Source organism: Talpa europaea (genome assembly GCF_964194135.1).
Source record: "Talpa europaea genome assembly, chromosome: 7".
In the NCBI taxonomy this organism is placed as follows: Eukaryota; Metazoa; Chordata; class Mammalia; order Eulipotyphla; family Talpidae; genus Talpa; species Talpa europaea.
The window spans coordinates 119,463,872-119,484,598 of record NC_140074.1 but is presented as its reverse complement, the minus strand read 5'-3'; the positions used below and the strand labels follow the sequence as shown (position 1 = coordinate 119,484,598).

The window sequence follows — 20,727 nt, the reverse complement described above, 5'->3', positions numbered from 1 at the left end:
TACAACAAGATAGCATAATGAAAAACAATCCTGAGACAAGCAGACTGTATTCCCACTTAGAATTTAATTCAATTCAATTGTTTTGAGTACCTACAACAAGCTCATTATGTAATGGATGTTGTATTATCTCATAGATTCTCAAGAAATGATAATATATGTGGTTTCTCACCATGAATAAAACATCATTCTCAGGGAAGAAAAATATAGATAGACATGGTCTAGAGGGTCTAGAGGGATTCTGTTATCCTCAACTTTCAGCCAGGACAAGGGCATACCTTAACTTTTTTAGTAAGTATTGGTTTAGAGGAAATCTGTGATTAAGAAAATTCAAAAGCTGTGTCCTCCTAAGTAGTCAACACTGTTTCGAGAAGGAGCTAAGTATCCAAGTCCTGCTGTGATATAAAAATGCTTTGTGATCTGTGTTACCACTTATATCAGAGCAAACTCATCTCCAAAATGGCTCTAATAATATATGCTGAACTTATTTCACAAAAGATTATAAGGTAATTAGTATTTATAAAACATCTAGAGATAGGCAGATAATCTTAATAATACTTTACCACCTCATAATATATATTACCCAAGAAACTGAAGACTCTTACATGCTAACAACATGTTACATGCTAACAACTGTTTTTCTTGATTAATTCATGGGAAACATCAACAAAAGATGACATGTTGACCAGGTCACACAAAACCATTAACAAGTCTCTGAACAGGAGCTGACTCTTTAAAATTAGGACACATTGTTCTAAGCATGAGTCAATGGTCTGAATTACAGTTTTGTATTAATCATCTTAAAATATTTTTGTCCAAAAATTCCTGCATTCTGGGCCAACAGATAGTTCATATCTTTTAAAGGGAACAATAATATTGGATGGGTTTTAAAGTGTTCAATACCCACAACACTGGGAAATCTCAGTGAGAAAAAAATTATTCTTTCAAAGCTATCTAGACCCATATCAGTTAATCAATCAATTTGTACCATTATAAATGATAGAGACTGACCCTGTCTGACACTTCCATTTTATTATAATAATTTAAATAATTAACATTTACAATATGTTTGTGCCCTTCAGACTGTTTTATAGTCATTCATTATTGGCTTAACATTCATATGAGTCTGTTCACCATGATTATTTTCATTTACCCAGCAGGGAAATAAGGCACCATCAGACAGGATAACTTCCCTTTGGCATCAAGGCAATGAATGAAAAGTATTTACCTGTGACAACTAATCTCCTATTCAGAGTACCATAATTATAGGTTTTCTAGGTAGTGATGAAAACCCTCTTCTTAATAGATCTCTTACTCCCCATTCATCAATATGAAGCTCGCTTCTCAAAATAATTCATAATACCTTAAAAATAAAGTGAAGCTACAAGGCAATAACGAGTATTTTTTAGGTAGATAAAAGAAGGAACTGGAGACTCAGAAGTTAGTTGAATGGACATTTTGTTCCTAAACCATGAAATCTCAATGGAAATAATTTTCAATGCTATATATTCATTCACTTTACCCAAATTGATAAGCAAAGCACTGTAGACTACTATTATTCAATTTTCAATTAAGACAATTAAAGAACTCCCACTACCAAAAGATTGCTATGTATTGAGTATCTGATTTTAATGAGAAATAAACAGTCTCTAAAACACGACTAATAAAAACACCCCCATACGCATTTGCAGTACAAAGGCAGTGGACATTTCTCCTTAGAATTACTAATCACAAATTCTTTGATAGGTGAGGGGGAAGGAGAGGTCAAAAAGATGTACATTTACTCATACTTAATTTTGACCTTCCAAACTATGATTTAGTTTCAGGCCACCTGGCACCCTTTTCATATACAAAGATATCCGTGGGCAGCTTTCCACCTTCAGACTGGACAGTAGTAAAAATCACCCAATTATGAAAAACAACAATTAAGACGCTAGTAATATTTTATTACAGATCAGCCTAATTAAGACCAGAATGACCTAGTGAATCCTATAAAAGGCCAATGGAGCAGATTCCCTGGATGGTGTGCTTTGGTCCGCTCAGTTCTCTGAGAAAGGTCACTCCACGGTGCTCTGGACATGTCTTTCCGACTTTCTAGCGGGTGCAGGCGGGCGAGCTCACGCGCTAGTCCTGGCCGGCTGCCTGGTGGAGGAACAGGCATCACCGCTGGGAATGGATGCAGTGGGTCGGGCGCAGGCGGTAGCTTTCCCGGTAGTCTGGCAAGCCTTTCATCTGGAACGGGTTTCTGTAATAGCGGTGGAGGCTTGGGAAGTGGCACCTGCGTTGGTTTCCTTGGAAATGAACATGGCCTGCTCTCCGGGAATGAGAAGATGACCATGCAGAACCTCAACGACCGCCTGGCATCCTACCTGGACCACGTGCGCGCTCTGGAAGAAGCAAACGCCAATCTTGAGCAGAAAATCAAGGGTTGGTATGAGAAATACGGACCTGGTTCTTCCCGAGGAGTCGATCATGATTATAGTAGATATTTTTCAGTCATTGAAGATCTTAAAAGTCAGGTAAGAAATATGAATGTTCATACTTTTTAAAATAATTGATTCTTTTCATTGTAGTAACAGTAGGGTTTTCCCCATCCGGCAGCATCACCCTAGGGTGGGGGCCACCAGATCACCCTAGTCCACCACCAGAGTCTATGGTGCTCTCTTCCCTCTTTGTTCATGCTCTCCCCAGTCCCTCCCCACTTTGGGTGCTTCAGTTCTATGCTTTTTGCTACAGGCTTAGAGTGGGCCAAACCTGAAAACATAAAATGTGCTCAGCAAACTTACACGATCTAGAACTTGCTCACTCTATATCCCCACTGCTCAGGGCAGCGCTTGGCAAACAAATTTACATTATTAATGAATGAAAGGGGAATTGTCTCAAAATAGATATTGCTTTGTTGATCTCCTATTTAGCTCATACTGTTTGATCAAGAGTAATCAAAGTATCCATGACTGTGAAATTGTCTACTTTGGCTCTTAATTGCCAGTCATTTATTATCTGAAAAAAACCCAGATGCCTTTACTATTATAAATAATGCTAAAATGGGCCTCCCCGGTGGCGCAGCGGTTGAGCGCTGGATTGCGAAGCTGTCCTCAGCCTCTGCAGCGCTGGTTTGATTCCTGGCTTCTCCCCGGCCACCGGAGGAGGGTCCCACATGGCGCGCAGACCTCTCCTGCCGCCCGCTGCTCCCCTCAGCAGTGTACTTCGGTCCTTCTGCCTGCTCTGCTCCTCAATCTGGCTCTGGTGAATTCTCTCACCCTCCCGCGCTTCTGACTGTACCCAGTGCTTGTATAAATAAATAAATAAATAAATAAATAAATCTTTTTAAAAAATAATAATAACGCTAAAATAAATGTTTGGTTGGTTAAGAATATGAGAATCGTACTTAAATCCTGACTTTTGGTACTTAACATTTTGCACAATCTACCCTGTTTAGATTATTTCTATGACTGCCTGTAATGCCAGCATTGTTCTACAGAACGACAATGCCAGACTGACAGCTGATGACTTCAGGCTGAAGTAGGTGAAAATAAAGTAATGAATCACAGTAAAGGTAAAAATGCTGCAGTAAAGAACATAGCCTTTGCTTTAAAAACCAACATGTTTTTACAAAGTCAGACTAGATCACTGAAGAAGTTAAATATGCCCTTCTGGAAAGAGCTATCATAATATTTAAATACTATTCTTACTCAACTGCTAAGCATGTTAGATGACAAAAATCAACTCTGAAAAAACAACCTCTCCAAGATAATTAATATTCATGAATCAGCAAGTACCCATGAGTTGAGTTGCCATTGCTTTACTGTTGCAAGAAGCTTTAGAAGCGTGTACATCCCCTCCATCAGTATAGGAAATGTCTGGAAAAATTGTGCTCTGTTCTCACCTCCAGTTACAGCTCTCAAGCATCTGAATTACCTTCCAGGTATGAAAATGAGCTTGCCCTGCACCAGAGCGTGGAAGTTGACATTAACAGTCTTCACAGACTGTTGGAGGAGCTGTCCTTCTGCAACACCGACCTGGAGATACAATCGGAAACCCTCAGCGAGGAATTGATGTCCCTCAAAAGCAATCACCAGGAGGTAAGGAGCCAAGTAGGGGGGGGGGATCCACACAGTGACTGATTTCCTTCCCCAAGCCCACTGCTCAGAGAAGAGTGAACAGCAATCACAGCTCTCCCTTGAATATGAACACGGAACCCCTTTCCAGGAAATGCAAGTCCTGCAGTGCGCAGCCGGGGGGAACGTCAATGTGGAGGTGAATGCTGCCCCAGGAGTGGACCTCACTGCCCTGTTGAACAACATGAGGGCTGAGTATGAGCATCTGGCTGAGCAGAACCGCAGAGACGCCGAGGCCTGGTTTAACGAGAAGGTAGGAATCTGGCCCTTCACACGCCAACAATGTATACAGTTGTCCTCAGCAGGTTACTGACTCTTCTGACAATTATGCTCCAGAGTGCTTCACTGCAGCAGCAGATCTCTGACGACGAGGGGGCAGTCGCCGCAGCCAGAAGTGAACTGATGGAACTGAAACGCAACCTACAAACCTCGGAAATCGAACTTCAGTCTGTTACTGCCGTGGTGCGTAGGAATCACCTTTGATTTGACTATGCATGTGTGTCCATAACTAAACTAAAAATATAACTACATATAAATAGATTAAATGTCAAGCATCTTGTCCATCAGCACTACTTCTGACTCATCAACTCCCAAAACTTAAAACTTTTTCCAGTGGAGAAAAAAACATTTTTTTAAACTTCGCTAATGCAGATTTTTCAATCGAAAAGATTCAGGCCACAAACAAAGATTCTTTCCACCCTAAGAATGTTTAAAATATGAAGATGTCATGGATCTGTTACACATGCGAGCCTTACTTTGTTCTTCTTTCAGAAACATTCCTATGAATGTTCCTTGGATGAGACCAAAAGCAATTATTGCCTTCAGCTTCAGCAAATCCAGGATCAGATTGGAGCGATGGAGGACCAACTGCAGCAGATCCGAACGGAAACAGAAGGCCAGAAGCTGGAGCACCAGCAGCTTCTTGACATCAAAATATTCTTAGAAAAGGAAATTGAAACTTACTGCAAATTAATAGATGGAGAAGAAAGGTAAATATTAACTCATGAAAACATTAATGTTACACCAAGTAGGTTTACTCAGTATGCATGTGAGCCAACTGGTATTTTAGGACTTCCTACCAGAAAAACCATATCCATTCTTGAGCTCAGGAATTTATTATAGCCTCCAAGTGAAATGAAAAGACACAAAATCAAATTTCAAAGTATGTAGTGTAATTGCATCTATAATAGCATAGAGAACACCTAAATGCAAAATGTTGAACAATTCCTGTTCTCCAGTCTAGGGAAAGAGTTGCTACCTGTGATTTCATGGTGAAGCACATTTCTCATAATAACACACGCCTATTTTATTATTACGTCATTAGTTGTCCCACATGCACCCTGTGTTAAGTGGGTTGTTACATTTCCATTTGAAAGATGAGCAATGAAGATACAGGAAGACTTAATTGGAGAAGCACCATAGTTTGTTAGCCAAGAGCAACAGCTATGGAGGTGAAGCCCCGGCTGCCAATCACACCACTGGGTAAATTTCAGCAAAGTGTTTAGCCTCTTTAAACTCCTTATTGGGGTTCCCTTATTGATAAGATTGCAGTAACACCAAAACCACACTCTCGCCATCATGCCTCGCTGTGTGGGTAAAGTGCTCAGGACAGGGACTTACACACAAAATACACTTGGGGATCAGAGACTATTATGGAATGCTTGTTCAAGGTCACGCCATGAGTCAGTAACATGCTCCAGGGCCAACATCAGTCCTCCATAGCCTATTCTCACAAGAGCCCAAAGGTGATTGCTCCCTCCTTCAAGCAGAGTGCTGTGACAGCACTCATTTTCCACTTCTCTTACAGTAACCTTCATGCCATGATATAAATAACTTCTTGCATGCATATACTTTATGGCCAACCATGTAAATTGCTTGTATCTGCACTCTATGTAATTTGTACAGGACTAGCCCCATGCCATCTACGTGATGGGCACTCCAGGCATATTCACTGGCCAGATGATGGACTGAAAAGTCAGCATAAGAACCTGGAGTCCCTGGATAACCAGATGAAAGAGATCATGTCTGGGCACGAGGGAGACTCTGATGGTGAACATCACTGAATCTCCTCTTTCTCTAGATTAAAGACATGAAAAGCTTACTAAGGTCTCTTTAACAAAAGAGGAATTGAATCTTATGGAAACTACAAAACTTTTATTATCAACTTAGAGTAATTGATGAGCTCCCTAATGAAAGATTTTTTAAAAAAAATCATAATTTACCCTTCTCTTCACAGAAAAGGTAAATCTACATTCTACAAATCAAAAGGACGTGGGCCTATAAGTTCTGAAAATCAAGTCACAGGTATGGAAGATTTTTTAGTGGGTGTAACTCTTTTAAAGTCCAGCACTTATATTAAATAAGTCACTTATTTGTAAACAAAATTAAATTGTCTCTAAATAAAGTTTCAGGACAAGTGGGTATTTAAAAGAAAACAATATTACTTGCTCCAGGCTATACTTGCCTGATAGTTATGTAGTTTTAATGTGTTTTATTTATACTTTCAAACACGCGTGGCTTGAAAAAGTGGGAAATAGAAGAAAGGTTGACCAGCACCTTGCTAAGCAGATGTCAAAGACACTATGGTATTTCATTTTACTGCCAACTTGCAAACACCATCTTTTCTTTCTTTTTTTTTTAATTAATAAATTTTATTTTTATATTCCCCATACAATTGCAATCCCCCCATTCTGACCCCAATCCCTCCCCTCCCGCCCCCCGCCCCCCAAAAAGTGTCTCTGGTTCATAGTTTTTGTTGATTTTGATTTTCACTTTCTTATAGTTATTCATTTTCCTGGTCCCTTATTTAAGTTTTCTAGATCCCTGCTATGAGTGAGACCATCCGGTATTTTTCTTTTTCTTTTTGGCTTATTTCACTGAGCATGATCCCTTCCAGCGCCATCCATGTTGCTGCAAATTGCATGTGTTTATCTTTTTTGAATGCTGAGTAATATTCCATGATAAAACACCATCTTTTCAAGATGGTCTTTTCAGCTTAAGAATGAGTCCTAGGGCCTCCCCTGGTGGCGCAGCGGTTGAGCGTTGGGTTGCGAAGCTGCCTGCAGCCTCTGCAGCGCCAGTTCGATCCCCAGCCACCGTGAGGGTCCCACATGGCATGACAGACCCTCCCTGCCGCGCCCGCTGCTCCCCTCAGCAGTGTATTTCGTCGGTCTGCCTGTTCTGTCCCCCACTCTGGCTGTGGTGAATTCTCTCACCCTCCTGTGCTTCTGACTGTACCCAGTGCTTGTACAAAAAAAAAAAAAAAAAAGAGTCCTAAACTTCTTTTCCTTTTATTTTAGACTCAACAGAAGAAATCCTTGTCAAAACAGTGGTTGAAGAACTAGATCAACTTGGCAATGTCCTTTCACTGAGGGTCCACTCTGTTGAAGAAAAATCCTCCAAAATAAGCAACATCACAATGGAGCAAAGAGTGCCTTCTAAAGCACCACACTGAGATTATTTCCCAAAAAACAGTCTGCCTTTTCAAATCCCATGGGTCAAAATTACCCAAAGAAATCATTCATTTCTGTTCTTCAAAATATAAGGGATAGAATTTGTTTTCCTTCTCTTCCTTTGCTCATGTTCTTTGCATATTATCTTTCTCAGAAGTAAGACACTCTTTTCTCTCTCAAGTTTTTGTATTTTGGGGTCCTTTTTTTGCCACTTCATTAAAATTTTTTCTGTTGCAAGTTATTTTGGATAAATGAGCTTTTGAATTTCCACAGTTGATCTTTGTGGGACAGTCCTGGGAAGATGGTAAAAAAATTAAGTGCTTCACTACACAGTCAATGTACTTCAATTAATTATAGGCTAAATTGGAAAAAACATTGGTCCTAATCTCTGGTCCCAAACATGTCTCTGATTAACTCTGCAAATGACTAGATCTCTTTGGGACTGGCCTTCTATGGATACAAAAGAAAATTATACCTGTTGATCACCAGGAAAAGAAAATTATACCTGTTGATCACCCTTTTAAAGGCTAGCTGGCGTGGGTGATCAACTAATGTTAGGTTGTTGAATCTGAATCCGGATAGCTATCTTTCCATTTGCAATACACACATCTCTCTTCTCCTACTATGGAGGTAACAATAAATTTAGAACTGCACCACTCGAGCCCAGAGAAGTTCCCAAAATTTTGTATGTCCTCATGCACACAAGATTCTTCCTGATAGCCTTACCAAATTATTTTTGGAAAGTGCAACTGGACAGAAGCAAGGTTCTAGGCTAAAAAGGTTTATTTCGTTTGGAGTGAAGGGAGATGAGGAGGTCTGCAATAACTTAGATTTACAACTTTCATGACAGGGCCTCTCAAAAGGGTTTTAACCAAATGGGATATAGACTATGCGGAATTCAAAGTGGCCCATAATATGGTCCATAAACACTGAACTACATCCTCTAAGGTTTCCTGGTCTCCTGAGATTGCATTTCCAACTCTCAACATAGTCTTGATTGCTATTGTTTCTTATTCCCACATAAAGGAGTTGAACTCAACCCAGAGTCAGTTTCTTGATATGCAAATACAGGTGAAAGCTACCTTTTTTCACTATCTTCTTATGAATGGCCCAAGACATGCAGATGGAGACCATAATTTCAATGGTGAAAAGTGAGATTGAGTTCAGTTGATATTTTCAATGGTAAGACCATTATGACAATATCTTATCTTTGTATTTTATCTCACTTTCCATGAATTAACCAATTTAATCTTCACAAAGACTGATGGAGTGGGTGTTCATTATTTTTATATTACATATAAGGACATAGAAATTCAAAGAAATTAAGTAGTTTCCCCAACATTCCATAAAACTGATGAGTGGTAGGGCCTAGATTCAGTCCAGATCTCCCTCTCCAATGCGGTGATCAGAGTCAACAGGGAGAATATCAATGTAACATAGAAATTTCACCAACCACATTCCATTCTCACACTGCAATTCCATTGTGTGCGTAATCAGCATTGACAGAAGGAATAGGGCTCATTGTTATGTGAAGACATGGTCATTTCCTCTCCATCTATTACCCATCTCCAGCTCCTCTCCAGCCCCAACCTTCACTGCCCACATGTTGATCAAAGCCTGCTCACCAGGTGACTCTCTCACATAGGCGAGTTTCCCTCTTTATACTTCATTTTTGAGTAGTAGGTGCATCCAAGGTTGAAATTGGAGGACTAGTCACAATTTCAGTTCATCAAGACACTTGGATAATCAGTCATCTTATACCACGATATCATACCCCCTTTCTCTGATGACCTTCAGTACTAGTCAATCTTTATTTGATAGTTTCCAGTCTTTCCAAACCAATCTGACTAACTTCCATTTTTCTGTATCCATCCTTTTCAACTTAAACAGATAAATTGTCTACATAAGACAGTTATGCTGAACATAAGTATAAACTATGGTTGTTTTTAGCAAACAATCATAGTCCTTGAAAAGAAGGCTGAAAAGTTTAAGTATTCCTCTCATTTCTAAGAAGTCAGTATTAGCCAAAAACAAAAACAAAATAAAAGATTGTCACCAAGAGTTGACAAATCCAAAAAAAAATGTATTGGGCATCCTTAATTGTTAACTTCCAAACCTCATTCAGATACACCTTGGCTAGATAAAACATGTCCCAGCCATGATATTCATTTATATTATATATATAATAGGTCCATATAATTGCATCCATCTGTCCATATTTACATATATATGAAAATGTGTATATATGTATTTTCACTTATATATAAACAAAAAGCCATAACTTCATTCCAATAATCTAATTCCATTCCGACACAGGATTTATTCTAACTTCCTCTCTTTCCATATCTGTTACTCCTTTCTCTGATCATGAGAAACCTGGCTCTCATTATCTTTAATGTAATTACTTAGTTGATCAATAGCTCATGTGTCACTGATCTGCCATTCCCCACCCCCTCCCCACCACTCACAGACTCTGAACCCCCTACACACACAAGGATGCCCTTCTCATTCCACCTGCTTAGACCTACTTAATGGTTTTTGGACTGAATCATTCAAGAAGAGAAGTGGGAAAAAGAGAGAAAGGGAGAGAAAACATCATGTCTTAATAACTGTAAGAGAATCACTCTATATCTAGTATATAGTATTCCTTGAATCAGAGAGGCCACAAGACAATAAACGCAATGAGTCCAGGGGCCTTATTTGACACATCCCCATATCCCGAGTTTTCATAACAGCAACTGGCACGTGGTGGGTGCTTCATAAATATTTGTAAAGAAGATGAATAAATGAATCAGTATGTTCACAATAGTCTCACACAATAAATGCTCGTGAAAATTTTGTCCTTAGCCAATTTCCAGGTTTCTCAAAAATTTCCAACATTTTTAGGGTGTGAAACAAATCTATGTGCTGTGTGGCCTTGTAAATAGTTTATTAATGACTTTCACCAAAGTTATGCCAAAATGAAGTAGAAACAGATGAAATATTTCCTTCCAGGCTTTCTTGAAAATTTGCAGGGTCAGGAATAAGCTAATGTCCTTCCCAACTCCTGCAGTACACACCAGCAATTAGGGGGTGTGTTCCTAATTACCAAAATGGATAAGAAAAGACAACTATACCCAGACATAAGTAAGTGTCAACAAAATACAATGCATGTCAGCCAAAAAGGAAGTCAACTTCCTATTAGAAACAGTGGCAAGGGAAGGCGCGGGGGACTGTTAATGAAAAGACCAGGGAAACAATGATTACGGTTCTGTTCTCTACCTGAAAAGACCCATAGACCCAAAAGCAGAAACAATCTCAGAAACATCAAAATCCGCCTTGGCATGATAGCCCAAAACCAAGACGCCAGATTTTACTGTGTGTGGTGGATGGATGAGTTTTATCTTCCAAGGGTGGAAGTGAGGAGTGACTCACAGGCAATTTAAGAATGCAATCGGAACCTGAAGGAGCTCCACCCAGACCCATCTCTCAGATAACCAGCAACCCCAGGGCAACTGCCCTCCTACAGGAATGAGCCCAGCAAAGTTAGTTACTAATTAGAAAAAATCATCCAATTATGCTAACTTGCTGAGGCTGGCAAGCCCTGTTTTACTCTATGTAGGCAAAATTCCATCCAGAACACACTTGAGAAGTGTCTATAAAAAGGCAAAGGCTACGGTTGCAACGAGAAGGCTCTCGCTCGTCTCACACGCACAGCCCAGCGACACCCTCGTCCCGACACCATGTCTCTTCGACTTTCCAGCGGATCCAGGAGAACCTGCACCCGACCCACCACAGGATCGCTCAGGCTCTCTGGGGGAGCCAGTTTTGGGGCTGGAAATGCTTGTGGCGTGCCAGGGATTGGAAGTAGCTTTTCCTGTGCCTTCGGAGGCAGCTCTTTGGGAGGAAATGCGGGGGGAAGCACTTCCTGCGCCAGCTTCACTGTGAATGAGGGGGGCCTCCTCTCCGGCAATGAGAAAGTGACCATGCAGAACCTCAATGACCGCCTGGCCTCCTACCTGGACAACGTGCGCGCCCTGGAGGAGGCCAACACCGACCTGGAGCAGAAGATCAAGGGCTGGTATGAGAAATTTGGGCCTGGCTCCTGCCGTGGTCTCGATCACGACTATAGTAGATACTTCCCCATCATTGAGGATCTTAAAAATCAGGTGAGAAATTATACTTCACGATCATTTCTATGTACTTTTCTTTCTAACTGTTCTTTTCCTTCTTCATGGAATACTAAAAATATGTATCATCCCTGCTTGTACTTTCTTAAAGGGTATTTCAATTTAGCACAGGAAGTGAGCGTGGAATAGATTCAGTCGGTTAACCCCATCTAGTAGCTCATCACTGTCTAGTGACTCTATCCATTTTCTAATCTAAAAACACTTTGATGGTGATAAATTGCTTTTTTAAAAGCTGAATTCCCCATTTCTAGATCATCGCTTCCACCACCAGCAATGCTAATGCTGTTCTGCAAATCGATAATGCCAGGCTGACAGCGGATGATTTCAGACTCAAGTAAGTCAACTCACAGTGAAGAGAGTTCACAGCAATTAATGTGAAGTATTGACTGAATTTATTATTTTTTATTCTTCCATAAATGATTATCAAATCTTATTCCAGAACTGTAACCCATTCGGATAAACTGTGTTATTGCTTTTTTATACTTTGGCTATGAAATATAAAGTATGAACAGTACTTATACAAATAGTGCCCCATATCTTAGTTCTTTTTCTGTCCAAGAAATACCTCAAAATAAATAATTATTAGAATATGATAAACCTAGAAAATGTGCCTGGTGGTCAAATCTGCCACCACAAAATTCTAGAATTCTAGCTTTTGATCACTGACTGGTGACCCTTTCTCCAACCATGTGACAAACTTGAAAATTGCTAACACTCTTTCAGGTATGAAAATGAGCTGGCTCTTCACCAGAGCGTGGAAGCGGATGTCAATGGGTTACGCAGAGTTCTGGATGAAATAACCCTGTGCAAGACGGACCTGGAGATTCAGTATGAAACCCTGAGTGAGGAGATGACTTACCTCAAAAAGAACCACAAAGAGGTAAGAACTGACTGTCTACGTGGCACTGTCAGACACTCTCCAGCTGACAGGAAATGATAGACTTGACTTCTTAAGTAAGAAAATGGCACCAAAATAAGCCACAAGTATTTATTGGGCAACTTGTGGGCAAGTCAGATCTGAGATGTGATATAAAGGTCAAGTATATTCTGGAGGTCATATAAGCATAAAGTACATCTGGATTTTGAAGACTCAGTATCAATAAGTATGTAAATTTTTCCTTAATTTTTATAGTAGGGCCTCCCCTGGTAGCTCAGCAGTTGAGCGCTGGGCTGCAAAGATGCCCGCAGCCTTTGCAGCACCAGTTCAATCCCCGGCCACCGGCGAGAATCCCACAAAAAAATAATAATAATAATAATTTTTATATTGATTGCATGTTGAGATGATAATATTTGGGGTGTGTTAGATTAAATAAAATATGTCATAGGAAGGAAGGAAGGTAAATGAAGGCAGAAACAAAGAAATTGGCACTAAACACCCTTTGTCAGATAAGGTTGGGGACTGAGTTTTCTTTAGAAGTGACAAAGTATTGGAACAGGACACCTTTACTCTCTCATCAAGTTTCCCATGGGAAAGAAAAAGAATTGTGTATTCTAGACTGAGAACAGTGTTTGGCCAAGTAATTATAGCTAATTTTAAAAGGTACATTTAAAAGATAGCATCTAATTAGATAAAATAGCCTTTAAGGACATCTTGAGAAATGAGATCTAATTTCTGTCTAACAATGGCAGATTTAAAACACCCATTGACTTCATACACCTGTAGTATATACACACTTAATGCATATTCTTAATAGATGTGACTCTAAAAGTAATGAAACTCAAATTAAACTGTTATACCAATATTTACTTCTCCAAATACAAAGTATACTTCCAAAATGGTCACCTTTAGAAGCTAGGATCAAAATCAAATCACACATCCGCTACTCTTTTCAGAACCAGTGTGGGGGTTTTTTTTTGAGAAAAACTTTATCCTTTGAAAATAAATTTGATATTTTTATACAGCCAAAAGATTTCTACAGTCAAGCCATGTGCTTAATGTGGAGATGGAGCTAAGAATGCTACTATGAAGGGGTCATAAATCTAGCTACTTAAAGAGCAACATCTGTGTGGATCTGTGGGTTCAAGTATGATTACAGCCTGTAGCAGTTAGTAGATTTTTTTGATGAATTGAATGCAAGTGATTTTTTAATACTTCCCTTATAGGCAAGCCGACCTGCATCTTTTTTTTTTTTTTTTTTTGTCTTTTTCTTTCTGCTTGAACAAGGAAAGTATTTACTAAATCCTCAGAAGTAAAAACCAGATCTGGAGCTAGACAGGGTATTGTGACCACCAGTGAGGACAGAATGCGAAAATGATCTGAGGAACTTGATGCAGGGAGGAAAAAAGGTCTCAGTTATCATCCTTAGGACCAATCTTAGGAGGGAGGGGGGTGTTTCTGTAGCAGAGACAAAAGTTGATCTGTGTTGCTTCAGTTTACATAATCAGGCGTGAGGTCTGCCATCCACCATCTGATCTCACTGCATCCAACAGCACCAGCTTCGATGGAATAATATGTAGACTAGATTCCAATTTTTATGAAGATAAGTCATAATAACCAGATTTCTATGCAGGGCACTATTGTTAGGTCTTATTACTAATAATTCATTCACATCTTTCAACAACCCAGAGAAAGATATTTTAATCCACAATTTTAGATAAGAAAATTGGGATTTACAGAAGTTAAGCAATTTCTCCAAATTCATCCAGCCACTAGAAGGCAGAACTAGAATTCACACAGAGATTTGTCTGGCACAACACTCTAATGTCCCTGTGTGAGCTTAGTAGCTTAATAAATAGAAGTCTTTAGAGGATGATGTTCTTCCTTTATGAATTATAAATAAATATTTAGCCTATACACTGATATTTATAATTATCTTAATTGCTCAGGATTACCCAGCTGCAGTCCTTCGACTACATTCATGTGTCTTCAGGAAATAGCTGAGTCCAGAATATACCAAAGTCTCTAAAATAAAATAAAGTCCACGAAAGTGGAGATATTTCAGCCGCACGTGCATGGAGTAAAAAGATATGGACAATACATTGTAAATAGTTTAAGGACTTTCACGTGGAAAAGGAATTAAGACTTTTCAGTGCTGCAAAACTAAAACAACTCATTGGGGTTTCAGGAGCAGGAGTATGGAAGTTTAAAGTCACATTAGCTCTGTAGAAAACATAAAATGTAGAAGGAATCGCACTGAGGCCTTGGGAGCTGCAATCCGAGGAGCGCTAAGAGCGCTTGCGAAGCAGAGTGTAAGGCTCTCTTGAGATCGCTGCAAAGTTGAGCTGAACTGAACACTTTTCTGCCTCCAGGAAATGCAGGTCCTGCAGTGCGCGGCCGGCGGCAACGTGAACGTGGAGATGAACGCAGCGCCCGGTGTGGACCTCACGGTGCTGCTCAACAACATGCGGGCCGAGTACGAAGACCTGGCAGAGCAGAACCGCAGGGACGCCGAGGCCTGGTTCAACGAGAAGGCGAGTCTCTCTACAAACAGCCTCGCAGCGCTGGGGGGTGCTCACAAAGCTAAGGTTTGCCTCTTGCCTCTCCCCAGAGCGCCTCGCTGCAGCAGCAGATCTCTGAGGATGTGGGCGCCACGACCTCAGCCCGCAACGAGCTGACCGAACTGAAACGCACCCTCCAAACCATCGAAATTGAACTTCAGTCTCTCTTAGCAACGGTAGGAGAATGACAATTTCTTACCAGCCCCTAAATCAGCATTTTACATATGTGCTTGTGGCTTTAAAGCCCATAACGATGTTGAGAATATATCCATACATTTTGTACACTATTAATTTAAAACTTAAGGGAAGAATAGCATTTTCTATATAACAGCTGAAACAGCAGCATGGGTGTCTTATGCTTATTTTATTAAATATAAGCAGTTTTGTTTAGAAGCAGTGTCATGGTCTTCTGGCCTATGAGCCAGCATCAACTTCAGACCTTAACACGATGAGCCACATAGCAAAGCAAATTTATGTACATCTGTATATGCATCTCAGGCGCTTTGTTGTTTCCTAACAGAAACACTCCCTGGAGTGCTCCCTGACTGAGACCGAAGGCAACTACTGTGCTCAGCTCGCCCAAATCCAGGCCCAGATCACGGCCCTGGAGGAGCAGCTGCACCAGGTCAGAACCGAGACCGAGGGCCAGAAGCTGGAGTATGAACAGCTGCTGGACATCAAGGTCCACCTGGAAAAGGAAATCGAGACCTACTGCCACCTCATCGGTGGAGATGATGGGTAGGTGAAATAACTATGGGGGCACTGTGATTCCCTGAAATCTGTCTGGAACTTAGATCCTTGGAAAGTGAGCATAAACTGATGGGGCTGCATTTATTATCATGAATGTTAAGCATGAAGCAGAATGCATTACTGCCAGCATATCAATTAGCAACATTTTACAAAACCAACATGCAGTGAACTCCATATTTGAGGTGTGAAAACAGGTAAATATCATGATGCTAAAACAGAGTAGTTTAACTATGAAAGCCACTGAAAATATTGTCAGCAAACAACTAAAGAAAATGCAATCGTGATCTAGAATTGAAGGAGTTCTCTCTAAGTCATCCTCTTTTATGATGGTTTCAATAATGTGTTCCTAGGGCATGCAAGTCTGGAGGTTACAAGTCCAAAGATTATGGATCTGGAAGCATGGGGAATCAAATCAAAGGTAACTGAGATGAAATTTTGTGTCGGTGCTGTTCTACTACATCTTCATTGTGCAGCGTGCTTGCTTTTATCATCCCAGACATTATATTCCTAGAGACCATAGATTTGTATACCAATGTGCACTAGGTGTCCAGTTTCAGTGATGTGTGCTAAATTTAAACACAGCAATAGGTCACTGTGTTTTGCTAACCAAGAAATCAAAATTCACCAAAGAGTGTTTTTGTTCTTACTGTTTAGTCCATCTAATAAGAAAATCCTCTTACTCCTTTCATTGGTATAGTTTCTTACTAATCTTTTTTTTTAATTTTTTATGGTAAAATACACAGAACATAAAATTTACTTTCTAAACCATTTTAGGAATACAACTCAGTGACATTTACTACTTTCCATCTAGGACTCTTTCTATCTGGCAACACTGAAACTTTATACATATTGGACAGTAATACATTCCCTCCTTCCCCAGCCCCTGGTACCCACCATTCTAATTTCTCTCTCTATGAATTTGATGCTCCAGTGACCTCATATAAGTGGGATTGTACAATACTTGTCTTTTTGTGACTCATTTCATGTAACATAAAGTCTTCCAGATTCATCCATGTTGTAGCCTGTGACTGATTTCCTTCCTTTTTAAGACTGAATAATACTCCATTATATGTACAAGACATACTTCATCTATCCATTCACTTGTTGATGGATGCACAGCTTGCTTCCACATTTCAGTCATTGTGATCTTATTCATCTTGATTCAACTCTCTAAAAATCTCCTTTTAAATTTTAATCTTTAGATCCCATCAAGGCCATAGTGGTTAAGAAAGTTCTTGAGGAGGTAGACCAACGCAGCAAGATTCTTACCACCAGGCTCCACTCCCTGGAAGAGAAATCTCAAAGCAATTAATTCAAGACATGAGCAATATATGCCAAATACTCTCTGAGAAGAGGAAGCATTATATATCAGTCTGAAAAAAAAAGAACAAACCTAAGAAAAATATCTGTCCTGTTGTCTTTCTATTCCTGAAACATAATCTCTGTCTGGGTGATCAATAGCAGGTCTTCCCACTCATCAGGAAGTATGTCATGTACACATAGGATGACTCCTTTGATTACCTACAGAAATTATTGTCAATTCTTTGTATTCAATAAAGCTTCTTCCTTTAGCAAGTTACCACTGGTTGTACTGTCTTATCTTTAATATGCTCTTGTCTGTGGTACAGATATAAGAACACCTAACAGCTTTTGAATTATATGAAAACTCCAAAAATTAAACTTTAAAAATTAATCAACAGATTTCCCCTAAATTTTCATGAGGCTTCATCATTCAAAATGAGACAAATTCAGAATGAATAAGAACACTTTCTCAGACCCCAGTCTGCCATGTTTTGACATAATAGCCAAAGTGTACACACAGAATGTTCTGTAAAATGGGAGCAATAATAGTACTTGTCTCAGATGGTTAGTGGGAAACATGCAAATGGTACATTAAGGATTTGTTGGATAAGTGACTAAAAACTATATTTGAAAAAGAAACAAATGTAAACTACTAGATAAAATGAAGATAAGAAATGAAATTTAAAATCTCAATATTTAGATGTAAACATTTATATTCTGAAGATATTATCCAGACCAGCATAGAGAGAAAAAGGTTAACTTACATATATACATGATCCTATTGTTCATATGGACATGTAAACAAAAACATAAAATAACCACACATATGAACAGATAGGTAATAAGATTAAGGGGCATGGAAGGATAAGTTGACAACACTATAAAAAGGGCATAAAAATATGAACAAGTTCCACAATGATGAGGAAATTCACGCATTCAACAAAGATGAAATATACCCAGCTTCATGAGTCATCAGGAAAATGCAGATTAAAACCACCTGAAATTCCATTTCATACTCCTCAACTTGACAGATATCAAAATGTCATACTGTATCAAATGGCCATGAGAATGTGTTACAACAGAAATCCTAATACTCTGTGGAGTCATAAACATAATCACTTTGAAAAGTTATTTGGTTTTATCTCACAGAGCCAGATATGTGCATATTTCATAGCCCTGAAACTTCCATCCTAGGCTTAAAACTTCAAGAGACCCTTAAACTTGTGCACCAAGAAATGTGCCTAAGCATGTCCATAGCAGTGTTGCTCCTGATTGCAAAATCTGGAGACAGCCCAGACTGGGTATCACCAGGAGGATGGACAAATAAAGTGAGCTTCATTCATTCCATGCAATATCAACCAACATTGAAAAATCACTATAACCCTTATGGTGACTCTGTAACGTGCCACCCAGGTCCCCCTTCAATGGAGGATGCAGATCATCAGCAGCCATGGTCCCCAAAGATTGTCTCAGTTACAGCAAGTCACCTCACCCAAGGTCATGCTCCTTCCTGGAAGGACCCATGTCCAACATCTGATTGGTCCAGGAGTAGAAAAGTCTGGAAATCACTGCCCAACTCAGAACAATACTGAACTCCATGTCTCATGGAAGCTCACCACTCCACACGTACACACCCCATGCCTAATCTTGCTTCCTTCCTCCCTTACACAGGCATTAATTCCAAGGGCACTCTTTAATAAGCACCTTATACATAAGGTTGTCTCTGAGACTGCTCCCCAGGGAACCCACCTGCAACCGCCACCTGCATCAAGGATGAATCACAAAAACACAGAGCAAATGAAGGAAGGACATTCCAGGGCAGTGCAAAGGCATGAGTCCACTAGTATAAAGTTCAAAACAGAAAAAAACTAAATAATGCACTATCTGGAGATACACAGGTGGTAGAACTGCTTTTTAAAAGTTTGAGAATGTATCAGTCAAAGGGTACAAACTTCTACTTATAAGATTAACAAGTTTGGGGTCCTGATGAGTGTCACAATGGTTTCAGGGAAAATGCTGTACCATATACTGGAATATGGCTGAGAGCATATCTTAAATATCCACACCACATAGAAGAAATGGTAACTTTAATGCAGGGCTGAGGGGTAGCTAATACTACAGTGATAATCATTTTGCAATTATGTAAATGCATCAAATCAACACTATCTACCTTAAACTTATAGGATGTACTGTATCAATTACACCTCAATGAAAGCTGGGAAAAAAAGAAAACTTAGGATAGTGATGACATCTTAGAAAGACTGTGGAGATGCCTTGGGGAGAAACAATAAGGTCTCTACGATGACCGGTATGTTTCATTATTGCTCATGAAGCTACACAGGGTAGTTTATTAATCTATGGCATGTAGGATATTTTGCAACAAAAAAAAATCTTTAAACAGATACCAAAAAATAAAGCTTTTAAGAAACACAGCTAGAAAATAATAATGCTGCTGGGAGCAGTAGCAAACTGAAAATGGATCTCAGTGGAAGGGAAAGGTGGTAAGTTTCATTTGGAAATGGCACTGGGGTGAGGACAAGGGAGTTCATTGCCTAAAGGAAGAGAAAGAACCAGAGCGAGAGATGAGCTTTTCGGATTCCACAGAAGGGAGGAGACTGCTGAGGCTGTGAAGCAGGTTAGAATGAGGCACTCTCTGGAGGGTGAAGCGCCTAGGGCTCAAGCATGTCACCAGCCCTGGGGAAGGACACAGGAGGGGATGGATTTTAAAATAGGCTCAGAGGAGCAAAGAAAGTTTGTTCAATAAATGGTGCTGGGAAAACTGGGTCGCTACATGCAAAAGAATGAAGCTTGACCACTACCTCACACCATACACAAAAATCAACTCAAAATGGATTAAAGAACTAGACATAAGACCTGAAACCATAAAATATATAGAAGGAAATATAGGCGAAACACTACGGGATATGCACATCAAAGACATCTACAGACACATCACCCAAAGCAGTGATAGTGAAGGCAAAGATAAACAGCTGGGACTACATCAAATTAAAGAGCTTCTGCACAGCAAAAGAGACAATAACAAAAACAAAGAGAAACCCCACCAACTGGGAGAACATTTTTGCACACAACACTAATGGTAAAGGACTGATCACAAAAATCTGCAAAGAGCTGATGAGACTCAACAACAACAAAGAAAATCATCCAGTCAAAAAATGGGCAGAAGAGCTAAAAAGAAACTTCTCTGAAGAGGAAATGCAAATGGCCAACAGGCATATGAAAAAATGTTCAACATCACTTGTCATCAGGGAAATGCAAATCAAAACTACCATGAGATACCATCTTACACCAGTGAGAATGGCACATATTAAAAAAACTAGCAACAACAAATGTTGGCGAGGGTGTGGAGAAAAAGGAACTCTCCTGCACTGTTGGTGGGAGTGCAAACTGGTCCAGCCACTATGGAGAGCTGTGTGGAGATTTCTGGACCTACTAAACATAGAGCTTCCATATGATCCAGCAATTCCACTCCTAGGTATTTAC

General features: G+C 39.8%; 2 protein-coding genes across 2 annotated transcripts; both read left to right on the top strand.

Moving 5' to 3' along the window:
- Positions 1–2,075: 2,075 nt before the first annotated feature.
- KRT26 (keratin 26) lies at positions 2,076–7,569 on the top strand (the record flags this gene model as incomplete). Its single annotated transcript, XM_084237982.1, has 8 exons — positions 2,076–2,516; positions 3,437–3,519; positions 3,923–4,079; positions 4,207–4,368; positions 4,452–4,577; positions 4,887–5,104; positions 6,352–6,419; positions 7,415–7,569. 8 exons carry the CDS (start codon positions 2,076–2,078, stop codon positions 7,567–7,569), a joined length of 1,410 nt encoding a protein of 469 aa, XP_084094108.1.
- A 3,640-nt stretch (positions 7,570–11,209) lies between these two features.
- KRT25 (keratin 25) lies at positions 11,210–17,236 on the top strand (the record flags this gene model as incomplete). The annotated part of the gene is made up of 8 exons (XM_084237121.1): positions 11,210–11,715; positions 11,988–12,070; positions 12,460–12,616; positions 14,986–15,147; positions 15,225–15,350; positions 15,695–15,912; positions 16,275–16,342; positions 17,127–17,236. The coding sequence occupies exons 1-8, from the start codon at positions 11,290–11,292 to the stop codon at positions 17,234–17,236; spliced, it is 1,350 nt and encodes a 449-aa protein (XP_084093247.1). The 5' UTR covers positions 11,210–11,289.
- Positions 17,237–20,727: the final 3,491 nt, after the last annotated feature.